Genomic DNA, 14,582 nt, shown 5'->3' with positions numbered 1-14,582 from the left:
TTAATCCACCCACCCATCTATCCATTCATTCATTCATCATTCTATTCATACATCTAAAATGGTATCCATTTATCCATCAATCTATCCATTCATCCATCTATCCATTCATAAATCTATCCATTCATCAATCTATCCATTTATCCATTCAGCAATCTATTCATCTATGTCTCCATCCAATAAAATCCCCAACACACCTAAGTCAAAGTCTGACTCGATGAAGGTCACTTCGTATCCTGGAGCTGATGTGCAGGTATCGGAATGTCCATGACAGAAACAGGGCAGGCAACCATATTGGTCCGACTCCTGCAAGTTGAAATATGACGTCTTGCACCTGTTGGGGAAAAGAACCAATTCAAATCCAAACAAATAAGAAAATGAAATAAATTTCTTATTGTCTGAAATGCAAGACTTATATAGTGAGTATGCAATATCACTCTGGTAGTAAGCAAATTAAGAACTATTCAAGCAATTTGCTAAACATACAATGTACATGTACATCGAAAAGACCTTTTATCAATAAAATGTGATCATATTGATTTCAACACTTACACTAGATTTATTTTAAAGCTATCACAAGCAAAAACTAGAAATGTCGCTACAGCGACTGGTTATACCCCCGCCAAACAACATTTCATAAGCTTTGGTCAAAACAACATTTCATAAGCTTTGGTCAAAAAACTGAGGAAGTAGTTAAATCCGCAAGATCTTTCCTTGATCTTCTGCCATTAATATGCCGTTACCATGGCAACGTACTTTCGGGTACTGTCGAAAAATGCGTCTTGCACATCTACAACCAAAGGCACACATCTGTACCAAGTTTCATGGAAATTGGGCAAAAACTGAGGAAGTAGTTTGCAACACAAAATTTTCCATCATTTTGGCTCATAATATGTGAGCTGTTACCATGGCAACATACTTTTTGTCACTGTCAAGAAATGTGTCATGCTGACCTATATCCTAAGACAAACATTCAATATGAATTCCATGAGAATTGGAAGAACACTGATGAAGCAGTTTTGCCATGAAGCATTTTGCCCTATATTTTACCAATAACATGCTGTTACCATGGCAACGCACTTTTTGCCACTGCGGAAATATGTGTCTTGCACATTAACATATTCAGATGAACATCTGTACCTAATTTCATAAAAATTGATCAAAAACTGTGGGAGGAGTTCGCGACGCAAGATTTGTACCCATTTTTGCCCATAATATGCCGTTACCATGGCAACATACTTTTGGGTACTGTCAAAAAATACGTCTTGCACATCTACAACCCAAGGCACACATCTGTGCCAAGTTTTATAGGAATCGGTTGAAAACTGAGGAAGTAGTTTGCGACGCAAGATTTGCAACGGACCGACCGCCCGACCGCCCGACCGCCCGACCGCCCGACCGACCGCCCGACCGACCGTCCGCTGATTCCTATATACCCCCTTCAAACTTCGTTTGGCGGGGGTATAAAAAAAGCAATAAAAAAAAGGGGTAAAGGCACATATGATTTTAGTTAGTCAGTGCTAATTGGCTGACCTTGTCCTCACTAACACATAGAGAGTTAACTAGAGGTTCAATTTAGTCATTTCATGTGATGTACGTCATAATTTATATCACTCTTGTGGATTATGAGTCACATGTTTACCCATTTATGTGCCCAGGCACTAACTATGTACCTTAACTTGCCATGTTCTTTCATCAGTATTCAGTAATCCCTCCAAACTCAACTTAGTTGTAAACCTAACAAGCCCAGTCAGGTGTAGCAATAGTTACGTTCAGATGGCAGGCCCTAACCTCGAGGTTAGGAAACCTCGAGGTTTAGCTCTTGCCCCCTAACTACGACGTGTGTCCACACGACGAATCTTAACCTCGAGATTACTAAACCTCGAGGTTAAGCTTCTGCCCCCCCCCCCCCCATAACTATGAGTGGGTCCCACTCGATGTTAAAACCACAAAACCGGAAGTTTCAGCCCACACTGCTAACAAGGCGTCTATTTATTCTTTAGTCCAACCTGTCGGACTCGCTTACAGGTACTCTTTTTCTCCGTCATGGTATGCAGAGATAGCACTACACTGATGACTTTATGCCTTTATGAAGATATTCGTCGAAAACATTTTTTTTTTTAGCGTCGGAGAAGAATATAGAATACAGTAGCGAGTTTGATGTGTTCAGTTTCAGAGATCAAGCGCATGGGAAGAAAAGATGATGTTGTTGTGTCATGCGTCATAGGTTTTTCACGTGTAGTGTGTTTGTGGTGTATGTTTGGGAGGTTGACCCAGAAGCAGAGGGAAATTGTGGGGGCTGGAGTTTACGGCAAGGTCACTCTTAACTTCGAGTTCGTTGTTTTTTGTGTCCACACGGTGCTTAACTACGAGTGGGGACCCCCCGCGGCTCGTGGTTAGAGCGCTAACCATAAGATTTCTCGTGGCTCGAAACATCAAGCAAACCTCGAGGTTTGCTAACTACGAGTGCGTCTTCACGGTCCCTAACTACAAGCTCTAACCTCGAAGTTTCCTGTCTTCGAGGTTAAGGGCTCCCGTCTGAACGTAACTGATGTCTCTCAGTCCAATAGGAAGGCCACGGTGGCACGACAGGAATGACAGAGATTAAGTAATTTCTATTCAGTGACAATCAGTTTCCAGATATCGGCACCAGTCGGCAAAGAAAGCACTCTAGCATGCGAGCCATGTGGCGATTAAAGCACAGTAAGGGATAACTGGAGCATCTTGAAGACGGCTTTGGTTTCTACGGTAATGACCATGTATAAAAGTGGAGAAATCAAGGAGCTGTGGTATCACTCACCTCTCACAGTCCCGCCCCTCAACGTGCAGTTTGCAGTTACACAGTCCAGTCCTCTCGTCGCAAGTCGGGTTGTTATCGATGCTGCCCGCCCTCAAGCACTCACAGCTCCTGCAAAAAGAAGCGCGGTCAGTCGAGATCAGAGGGTTTCAAATTTTTCCCAGTAACATCCACGATAACAATTTCTGTAGAAGTTACTGTAATATTCGCGAGTTTCACAAGTCATTGTTGGGTTGCGAATTTAACAACACATGAAAATATCGCCACGCAGTGTAGTGCAGTGCACTTATGATAGCTAAGTCAAAATGCGAAAACAACAGCTCACAAAAATTTATGTGACCTTTTCATTCCCACAAGTATCTGAGCATGAAAATAACAGCTTTTAATCTACTCTATCAATGATCCCTTTTTTTCTTTTCTTTGCAAAAAAAAAGTATCAAGATAAATTCTGTGATTACTGAAGGCCATCATTGAAAGTATCATCCAAACATCGTGAAGAGTAACAAGAACTAGGATGATAATGACAACAATAACGATCCTTATCATAATAACTGCAATATCATTTGTCATTATAATTTTCTTTATCATTAGTAACAGCATTAATCACTTTTATCATCATCATCATTCAATCAACATTATCAGTATTACCATTTTTACAATAATGACATTTAGACCCACCACATGACTCAATCAACCGCATCAGGAAGAGAGAATTACAAGAGTATCACAACAGTGTGAAACAGGATACATACCTGCAACCTCCTTCTCCGAAGTTGTAGAAGTTGGGCAGACACTGGGTGCACTTGTCGCCTCCCACGCCCACCTTACACTGGCAGCGGCCCTGGTCATTGCACTGCTGGCTCAGAGATCCTAAGGAGAACAATGATGGCAAGCAACCACAACATTTGAGAGAGACAGCTTGCAAAGTATTCTCTGTAAAACTGACGAAGAATCTCTAACCCCACTGCTTGGGGGGGGGGGGGGGAAGGGGGGAGGGGAGGGGAGGTAGAGGGGGCATGGGAGAGGGGGACAACTTAGATTCACTAGCCAGCTACTTGGACACAAGATTTTAATTTGAAACTGCACCTTACACAGATTATAATACAGCCATGATGGCAGCCACCTGGCAGCAACCAATCACTTGCGAGCATTTTGGTTGTTGCTATGGTAACAAGTACTGTACCTCACATTATGAGCCAATGTCTTTCCAAAACACAAACATCTGATATAGATGTGTGGAGACTAGACTCAGTTTCCCATTTTTAGATGAACTATTTCTTACAAATCATTCCATCTACAACCTCCCTTTCTTTTTTCCTGCATTCGTTCCTGCACACTTCACGAGGTCAAACTGTGGAAGCAGGGGAAGTGGGTGCTAATCATCCATCGTCAACGGGGAGAAGTATTTGCAAGCTCAGACCTTGCAAGACCTTATGCACAGAGCTCACTTTGACCCACAGACAACACAAAAGTAGATTCAAAAGATGATTTATCACCAGATGTCTCCTCCAATGAAAACTTGACAATGTACTTAAAGGTACCTACGGTAATCTTACAAAATACTGGACCAAAGACAACTTCCTCCCCCCCCCCCCAAAAAAAAAAAAGAGGAATAAATTCAACAACAAAAAAAATAAATGAATGAATGAAAAATATATCTATCAGAAAACACATGATTGTACTTTAACCATAATGGGTGACAGCATTGAAGCTTGTGGACATTTCAGAAAATATCATTTACAATGTACTCGTCTGCATTGATTTCCTTTAAAAAAAAAAAAAGAAAGAGGAGTGGAGAAGAAATTAATTTACGCGAGACTAGTGAGATTTATCTACCCACCAAGGTAAGTATTTTTGGTTGTATCCATCATGACAAGCCACTAATGCTCCCCCTTCTCCTTTATAAAGTTACAACTACATGTACTGCCATGGACAAAGGCATACCACAGCACACATGCAGGACATGTGTTTGGGAAGACTGAGAACAAAAATTTTAGCCAGGTACATCATCACTTCTGTATTGATTTCAGAGAAAAAAAAATGTGAGTGCGCAGAAACACACTTGTGGCATAAATTCACAAAACCACAGCCCATGTCCACCCTGGACTTGTATGGAATCCCTCTAAATCTGCAGAATAATGAACCCTAGTACATTCCTGCCACAAGAAGTCACATATAGAGGCTGCTGTACACAGGTCAGTGTCCCATACAGTGTAGACATGCTGACTCCAATATACATAGATAGTGGAGTGGAAGTTGAGGTTGCAGCAAAATGCTTCCATTATCCTACCAATCTTCAATAATAAAGCCCATATTTGCACAAAATTCTTCCACATTAGAAATCCAATCTTCACCTTCTAGTCTTGATCTCTGTCGCTAAATCCCTCCCTTCCCCTTAAAACAGACAGACAAACAAACAAACAAACACACACACACACACACACAGAAGTTCTGATCAGTAAATTCATTGTCAAACTTTATACACCTAGGTGAAGTGCATTAACATTCACAGATAGACTGAAGAATGACCCAAAATGGCCACTTTGTCCTAAATTACATTTGCATTATGAGAAAGAACTGTAACAGGCAACCAGAACCAAAACTGTACACATTATTAAGCCACAATGCTTATACAAAACGGCATTCTCCATCGCAATGCATGTCTAGCCCTTCACCACTTACATGTAGCAGCAAATTCTTACACTGATGCCAGACAATGTCTAGATGAGACTTGTAAGAGGTATACATTTTGCACTCCACAGACAGTCCAGGGATCTAATGTAAAATATCTTCCCACCCAGAACGTAAATGTAACAACTCCTATTAAACCACTCTATTTAATCTTTACCCACTGTGCTCCAAACACACCAAGTCACATTTCAGACAAGTACAGTGTACCTATTGGGTCACAGTTGCACGGTTGGCACCTGGCCTGAGAAGAGGTGCGGTAGTAGTCGTCACGGCAACGCTCACAGTTGACGCCAGCGGTGTCGTCTCGGCAGTCAATGCAGTGGCCGCCAGACCCGGTGGTGTTGTAGAGACCCTCGTCAAAGTAGCATCGGTCTGAGTGCAGGTTGCAGTTACACTCTGGAAGAAATCAAGAAAAGATACAGAGAAATGAATTAAGAAATCAGGTGCCATAAACATTTAAAGAAAAACAACAACAACTTTAAAGCAACTTCAGCCATCACCATGCAAGATGAAACACCTGAACAAATTTTGTTTTTCATATGTGCTCTGTAAACATAAGGCATATCTTGACCAGTCCAGTTTGAATTGCATATTGATTGAGCTTGATCTAACAGTTTGGGAGAAGTTGGGGTTGCATTTTCAGACATAGGAAAGCTAGTGGGATATTATGTAGAGAATGTGTCACAATAATACAGAAGATAGTTACAGTTTTATTAAAAAAAAGACATGATGCATTTGATCCGTAGTGATGTAATTTCCAAAAAGAAAAGCTGCGTGACTTAGAAAATGAGACTATAGAATCCCAATTTCAAAGGGATGGCACAGGTTTGGTTAAGATGGGGGATTCAAATTTTAACTTTTTGTGAGATAATGAGAAACCACATATGAAATATCAAAGAGCATACAATTCCAAGAGGAATTCAAAGTTTATTTGATGAAAATCAAATATTATACGAAAATCGAAATTTGATGAAAAGTGTCATAATAAAAGGTGGTTACACCTTTTATCAGAACCTCTTTGTTTTTGGATATCTCAGCCAATTCAAAACCAATTTTCATCAAATAGATTTTGATTTCCTCTTGATAGCATAGTATGTTCTTTCATATTTCGTGAGAGGTTTTTCATCATCTCATGAATAAAGTTGGAAACCTGACGCTCCATCTCAAGCAAAACTATACCATCCCATTAAGCTTGCATTTTTTGCCCCTGTGTTGCCCTTTGGCAACGCCTATTCCTGTTCCTGTAGCCTATTCCTTCTGTTGCTCAATTGTAAGCATTTCTTCATGGGCACATAAAATAAATAAAAATAATCTTACACCAATTCAACATCTCCCCCCCCCCCCACACACACACATTTTGGAGTGATTCCATTCAGAAAGCCATGTTTATTGCCCCTGCTCCATTCAGTCTCACTTTCCATCACCACATTCCCAGATTGTCTGATGTGTCAGCTGAACTGGCGATCTACTGCAATCTGGTGATCTCTTGACATGAAAGATGATGAGGTCTATTCCTCTACGCTCTAGTTTCGATACAAGAAGACCCCCACACGGCACTGTTTCACCGCCCTCACTCTAAAAGCAGCCGAGGTCCAGACAGCTATTTAAGGGGATATGAAACCCATTGGATTGAGTGAATGCGGAAACATTAGTAGAATATATCAGTGAAGTTTGAGAAAAAGCAGACAATCAGTTCAAAGTTGTGAATTTTGAAAGTTTCAAATCCATTGCTGGATATAAAAGACACTACAGCAATTTGTGATGTCACAAAGAGAATTCAACATATCCTTATTTTTCTAGGATAATGAAAGAGCACTTCATTTTTATACAAAGTACCTCTTTCACATAGGAGGATGAATTTCCTTATACATTTGTCAGTAAAAAGAGGAAAGAACATGTAATTTTCATAAAAAGGGGAAGTTAGGTGAAATCTCCTTATGTCTTCTTTACATTGCCGGCCAACTGTGAAATCATATATTGTTGTAGTCTTCCTGTTCAGCCAGACCAGTATGCAAACTTTCTAGACTCTCAACTTTTGAATGGATTGTCTGATATTCTAATTTCACTGATGTGTTCTTGTAATATTTCTGCATTTGCTCAATCCTCAGATATATTAGGGCTTTATTCTCCTGTAAGGTCCAGAATGAGATTCTGATATGAAAATACTGCAATTGATTATTTTCTTTTCTGTTTCAGTAACTGTCAGATATCACAATGCAAAAAAAAAATGATATTGTTGTAAAGGGACAGTCTTTCTTAAGGTAAAACAATTTAAAAAATTGTGGCAGAAAATCAAGTAATCAAGAGGAATCATAATACATATATAAAGTCAACTTGCCATCGTGACACTTACACCCAAAACAATTGTAAATAGAACACTCACACACAAATCCATACAGCTGCTAGAAATTATTCCTTTAAAAAAAAAAATAAAAACATGAAAAAGTTGGGAATCATTCCGGGTAACTTTCCAATCAATCATACTGTAACCGTTTGTGAGAAGCATTTCAAGAATAAGTTGTCGACATAGCATTTCTCTCAATAACCAAGACACCTTGGATCTGATGATCTTGGATCTGATGATTAAGAAATTTACAAAGTATATTCCTGGAGGTAATCTTCCTGTAATGCTTTTGGTATTTGAGATACTATCTGATGATATTTGAGGATATGATGAGCATTTGACTATATGCGTTTCGACTATTGAATGTCATATCTATCTAAAAACATGAAGAACTTAACAAACGGCTCGACAACAATTTTTCAGGTGAACATCAAGCATTTCAAGAATAGACTGCCAAAATTCTCACAAAAAAACAAGACTTACAGTGCACCTTCCATTGGATGACCGAGAAAGAAAATAAATACATTTCTGGTGATTAATCTTGCCATAATGCTTTTGGTATTTGAGATATCTGATTATGTCTGATATTACAAATGAGATAAAATCTTGAATATGTGTTTTAGCCAGCACTGAATATCATATAAATTTCAAAATATCAAGACCTACAGAAAGACAAGACAATTCTCCTAGTACACATAAGCCATAAATGTCATTTTTTTTTTTAAATCACACATTATCACCAATACACAGCAAGAATATCATCTTACATGCCTGGCTGCTACACAGAATAACACAATAGTTGTGAGCAGAGAAACAACAAAATCAGCCTCAACACAAAATCTTCTTTTACAGAATTGAATTTCTTTTTGTTCTTTCAGTGAAGTTGAATAACTTATACATGGCATATCTACTTTTTGAATTTGCGATGAAGAAGCATTAAAAAAACTGCTCTTCGCACTTTTCCCATTTCTGTCACACATTCAAACCAAACTGGTGCAAAAACCGTAGAAAGTTGTCAAGGAATGCTGATATTATCTGCTAATGATTAGGATCTCTGGACATACGTTCCCACCGACGCGTGTAGAAATCCCAGCACCAGTATGCTTGGGTCATTCTGGCGCAGAACGAAAGTACAGTCATGATGACCAGAATGCAGAGCACTGACCGAGTGAATTCCATCCTGCTACTGATCTGTTGCTGGTAAATTGCACAACTCTATTCCAGAAATGAAAATGATCCGCATTAAAGACACCACAACTTGGAAGCTCAAGCAATATATTGATGACAGAGGCTGCAAATCTTTTGCAATCAAGAAATGGCTATATGCAATGACATCATATACTGGGAATGGAAGAAAGTTTGACTGCGTAATAGCCGACAATCCACATGACACAATGGCAATGATCTCGCAAAAACCATCAGCTCAAGTCATATACCATGTGTGTATGAGGGTGAACCGTGAGCGACTCGGCCCGAGGATGGCGGGGCGAAAATACAAAATATGTTTTGCGCGATCCGTCCAGCTATCTGTGGCTGACCCAGATGTTGCAAATTAGCGTTGACAAGAGCCCTTTAATTTGTCCCCCAGAAGATCATTAACAATAAATTGGTGACTCTTCGTTGCCTCGGAGGAATGCAGAGGGTGTTGTCCGATGCTAATTTCTGCTCCAGCTTAATAACATCCTCCAACTGCATTAGGAAGCACGAAGGAACAGGCAAATCACTTTCCTTCTTCCTGGGAAGCTCTTGCTATGAAAATGAATATTTTTTGTTTGCGTATTAAAATATTTAAGAAGAAAATATTAACGTAAAAATTCTGAACAAAAGTGCATGACTGGCTTTACAACGCTGGTACGTCGTCGGTTTCATGAAACGTGCGCAAATGTGTTCAGCGGTTCTCAAAAGAGCACACACATGGGACGCGAGCAGAATGGTGTTGAGTGAAATGCAATGCTGGAAAAATTAAAGGCAATTATCCCACAGGGAAGTTGACTGCTCAGACCATCACCACGGAGACCAAGGATGCTTTCCTGCCTGTTTCTCATTCAATGTAGAGCTGTTGACGTATGGTTTACTCCCCTAATTTCTCTCGCAGGAAAATTCAAAGTTAATCCCTCAGCATATCTCCAAACTTATGATAAGTCTTCAGGGTACACTGCACCTTCCCAGTTGTCTTCTTAATCTCACACCAGAGATACGGTGCACATCGAGTCTTCCAATCAAATATTAGAACCAACCATCCAAATTTCATTGGAATAATCCCAACATCAGAAACAAACGCATGGCAAGAAAAACAAGAACAACAATAAGAGGGATCCAAATCTTAAATGCAGCCACACAAGTGGTCAAAACCAGAAACAGCTTTTACTTGTAACAGTTATAAACTGTGCTAATAGCTATTTGATGTTGTCTGAAAGAATGTCCTTTTTGGATTCTTGTTGGACGTCAAATGGACTGCAAGACAGGATGGTGAAGAGGCAGAAATGATGTGGTTCTCCACGCAATGAAAGAAGACTATGATCTAGCAATGACGTGCTACACAACTCAACTAAATGTCGTCCTTCCAACAGAACACCCCGATACTTTGAAATTTTCCATTCCCATGTGCACTCAGCGGCTACAACCAACCAAAGTCTTCTGAAAACTCTTTGATTCCCCAAAATTGTTGGTGCCCGCAGCACATGCCTCATTTAGCTAGCTTCTGTGCAGGATCCGATACTGAGAACAAGACCACAAATCTGCCGAGAAAAAGTCGGCCGTACATGTGGTAGACAAAAAGAAAGAGGAAGAAGGGGGGAGGGGCATTACTTCTTGTCAACAGGGAAATGTCTCAAGCACATCTGGCTAGAGTGAAACTAAGGGTTCAACTCTACCTTAATATCATAATTTGGCTGAAAAAAAAGGGGGAAAGATTTTCTTTTTCTCACAAAGTTCTTTATGAAGGAAAAATGAGAAGTGCTGGTTTCTCTTGACTGGAGACTGGAAACTGTGTTAAGCCATGGATTGAATAGTCGCATACTGCATTAAATGAATTTACCCCTGGCAAAAGTGGCAAGCAGTATAATTCCCACAACTCAATGCTTCATACCATTCTTTTTTTGTCACAACCATGATAATAAAACATGATTAGATACATTTGGAGTGATGACAGCTAGCAGCAATATTACCACAGTGATATGATTGGTGCATGTAATCAAGGCTAAAACTTTCTACTTTATCTTGGAATGCAAAGTTTCATTCATTCCTCACTAAAATGATTATTGAGTTTCACAAGCATGAGTGACAAAATGGCCATACAGACAAAAAAAAAAAGAAAGAAGAATACAGGCTTGTTAAGTATAGAATGAAAGCTTCTTAACAGCAGTATCAAAACACACTAAACATCTGGTGACAGAAAAGTTACTGAGCATGAAGTCTCGTCAAAGAAACAGTAACACAGCCTGCAGATTTTTTTGTTGTTGTTCTTGACAAGATATGCATCACTCCTCATAAAGTCAATGACTCAATCTATTGCCAACTTCACTATAAATCCTCTTTCTTTCATCATTACATGAACTAAATTCTTCTTTGAATCCCAGAAGAAACAAGGAAAAGTAGAAATTACGCGGTGCGTAATATATGTCCCCGCCAGAAGTAGCATTTTGTAGCAAAATGTGCAATATAGGTAAAAAATCAAGGTCAAAGGTCAAAGAAGTCAAAGGTCAAAATTCTGTGTAAAAGTTTTGAAGCCCTCACCTAGTGCCATCACATAAAGCAAACGGAATCGAAATCGGGTTAGAAATGGCGAAGGAGTAGCATTTTATAGCTAATGTACAATACAGGTCAAAAATCAAGGTCAAAGGTCAAAGAAGGCAAAGGTCAAATTTCTGTGTAAAGTTTTGAAGCCCTCACTTAGTGCCATCACATAAAGCAAACGGAATCGAAATCGGGTTAGAAATGGCGAAGGAGTAGCATTTTGTAGCCAATGTACAATACAGGTCAAAAATCAAGGTCAAAGGTCAAAGAAGGCAAAGGTCAAAATTCTGTGTAGAAGTTTTGAAGCCTTCACCTAGTGCCATCACATAAAGCAAACGGAATGGAAATCGGGTTAGAAATGGCAAAGGAGTAGCATTTTGTAGCAAAATGTACAATATAGGTCAAAAATCAAGGTCAAAGGTCAAAGAAGTCAAAGGTCAAAATTCTGTGTAGAAGTTTTGAAGCCCTCACCTAGTGCCATCACATAAAGCAAACGGAATCGAAATCGGGTTAGAAATGGCGAAGGAGTAGCATTTTGTAGCAAAATGTACAATATAGGTCAAAAATCAAGGTCAAAGGTCAAAGAAGTCAAAGGTCAAAATTCTGTGTAGAAGTTTTGAAGCCCTCACCTAGTGCCATCACATAAAGCAAACGGAATCGAAATCGGGTTAGAAATGGCGAAGGAGTAGCATTTTGTAGCAAAATGTACAATATAGGTCAAAAATCAAGGTCAAAGGTCAAAGAAGTCAAAGGTCAAAATTCTGTGTAGAAGTTTTGAAGCCCTCACCTAGTGCCATCATATAAAGCAAACGGAATCGAAATCGGGTTAGAAATGGCGAAGGAGTAGCATTTTGTAGCAAAATGTACAATATAGGTCAAAGGTCAAGGTCAAAGGTCACGACTGAAATTCTGTGTAGAAGTTTCAAAGCTCCCATGTAGTGCTATCATATAAAGCAAACAGAATCAAAATTGGCTCATAAATGACAGAGAAGTAGCAAATTGAAGATTTTGATCACACACGGACGCACACACGGACACACGAACGGACACACGGACGGACGGACACACGGACGGACGGACACACGGACACACACACGTACGGAGCCCGTTTCATAGTCCCCTGCTCGAACTCGTTCGGCGGGGACAAAAAAAGAGCAGCAGCAGAATTATATACTATTTAGTCTAAATGGGAGAGACCGTCTAGACTTGTGGGAGCACAAACAACAATTTGGGATTTTAGTGTACAGCTGGGACGTGTACCAAACGCAAGAACAGTGGAAGATTATTTCTCAGACGTTCAATCTTCCTCTTTTCTTTTCCGACTATGTAGTCGACATGCTTACTCTGATAGGATGAAGAAATTGCTCAACAGCTGTTCAAAACTTCTTCTTCTTCTTCTTCTTCTTCTTTTTTTTTTGGGGGGGGGGGGAGGGATGGCAGAGTTCAATAACATCACCTTAATACTTGTCTTGTTTCTCCCCCTGTGATTCCAATCCACAACCAGAGTCAAATTTCCATCTTGCAAAGCCCCGCTCTCGCAAGCAGCGAAAGACAACTCTACACTCCCATGGAGCTCCATGGCGAACAGCGGAAGATTTCAAGCACTACTGGTTTTGATGTTGGCAAGTTTCATTCATTTCTGTTGCTGGCACTGGCACTGGCACGACAACTTCACACAGCCATACGAGTGAGCATGATGCAAGCATCACATCATTGAAGCATACAATATTGAAAGACAATATGACATTTTAAGGACTTTTAAAATGTTTGCCAACATTTCTATCAAACACGACCCTCATTTGACAAAATTCACTTGGATTTTGATTTATACTGAGCTCTCACATGTGATCATAAAATTAACTGAAAATAACTAACTCTAGAGAGCACGAGCCAAAACTTGTGAAGCATTGCTACAGAATCACAGATACATTGTAAGTCAAGTAAAGTAACAGAATTATAATGAATGATGTACATTAAAAAAAAATCTCTCATAAAGTAACAAAGCCATTTTATTATTTCATAAATATATCATACAACTCTTTTGCTCTATCTGCCAAATTTGGAGGTGCCAAAATTTCTTGGTACATTCTATCATGATGAAAAGTATCAAATGAGTATAAATAATTGGCACTGTGAAGCGTTGCGGAAGTTGAGAAAGAGAGGGGGAGTGCATAAGGAAAGAAGGATATAAGTCTTTAACCTGTGTGTGTGAAAGAACAGTAGAACGTGTTACTTGCACTGCTGTAAGGCTTTCCCTCAATTTACTGGTGTGGCTCCGGCATTAATGAGGTTTGACCCAGTAGGAGAGCGACACAAATCACCTCTGTAATATTTTGATGGACGGAGAGAAATTTACAGTCTGGGAGTGTATAAGCATAATAATAATATAATACCAATAACCTCCAATCTAACGGACCTGCACTCTGTCACAGAGAGCAATGAGTTGGATTTGAATTCATAAGGAAAAACCCTGAAAGAGACAAGTTTTACAACAACAGCATTGTACTACAATTTCGAAGTCTCAAAAATCAAAACACACACACATACCTACATTCTCATCAAGTAAAAGAGCTGCAAATCAAAGTAATTCACTTAATCATACTGTACAGTGAAGGTGTACTCATGGAAAATCTCACATCTAGTTCCTTTTACTATGACAAAGCCATAATATTTTGAATTGAGTTTAGTGAAAATTTGAAAAAGGATGCGGCAAGGAATAAAAAAGTTATAGCTCTGGCAAAAGTAGTGTTCCTTAAGAGGGCAATGATTTATGTGAGGACAGGTTTAGAATGACTCCCATGCATTGTTATGCAAAAATTAGATTTTCACTTGACTGCCTTTGGACTGGCAAACTAGGTATATAAAATGTAACACTCTTATAATCCTTTTTCACTTTATACTTATCAATCTTTTTGTTGATGCTGTCGTTGTTGTTGATGATGATGATGACATCCATCAATTGGAGAATAAAATGCAGGCATATTCACAATCAAGTACATAGTCTACATACACTTGCAA

At 39.4% G+C, this 14,582-nt stretch overlaps 1 protein-coding gene across 1 annotated transcript in view; it reads right to left on the bottom strand.

Moving 5' to 3' along the window:
- LOC139744195 (laminin subunit gamma-1-like) overlaps window positions 1–14,582 on the bottom strand; it is a 103,912-nt gene that overhangs the window by 30,297 nt on the left and 59,033 nt on the right. Inside the window, exons 5-8 of the mRNA XM_071654649.1 lie at window positions 5,693–5,881; window positions 3,547–3,664; window positions 2,798–2,905; window positions 195–331 (exon numbers count right to left, since the gene is read on the bottom strand). Of these exons, the coding sequence (XP_071510750.1) occupies window positions 195–331; window positions 2,798–2,905; window positions 3,547–3,664; window positions 5,693–5,881 (552 nt within the window). The remainder of the gene's footprint in view (window positions 1–194; window positions 332–2,797; window positions 2,906–3,546; window positions 3,665–5,692; window positions 5,882–14,582) is intronic.

The sequence above is a fragment of the Diadema antillarum genome, unplaced genomic scaffold, assembly GCF_040938485.1.
Source record: "Diadema antillarum isolate AM-2024a unplaced genomic scaffold, OU_Dant_1.0 scf00000035, whole genome shotgun sequence".
NCBI lineage: Eukaryota > Metazoa > Echinodermata > Echinoidea > Diadematoida > Diadematidae > Diadema > Diadema antillarum.
The sequence above is the reverse complement of the archived record's forward strand: the minus strand, read 5'-3'. Positions and strand labels throughout refer to the sequence as shown.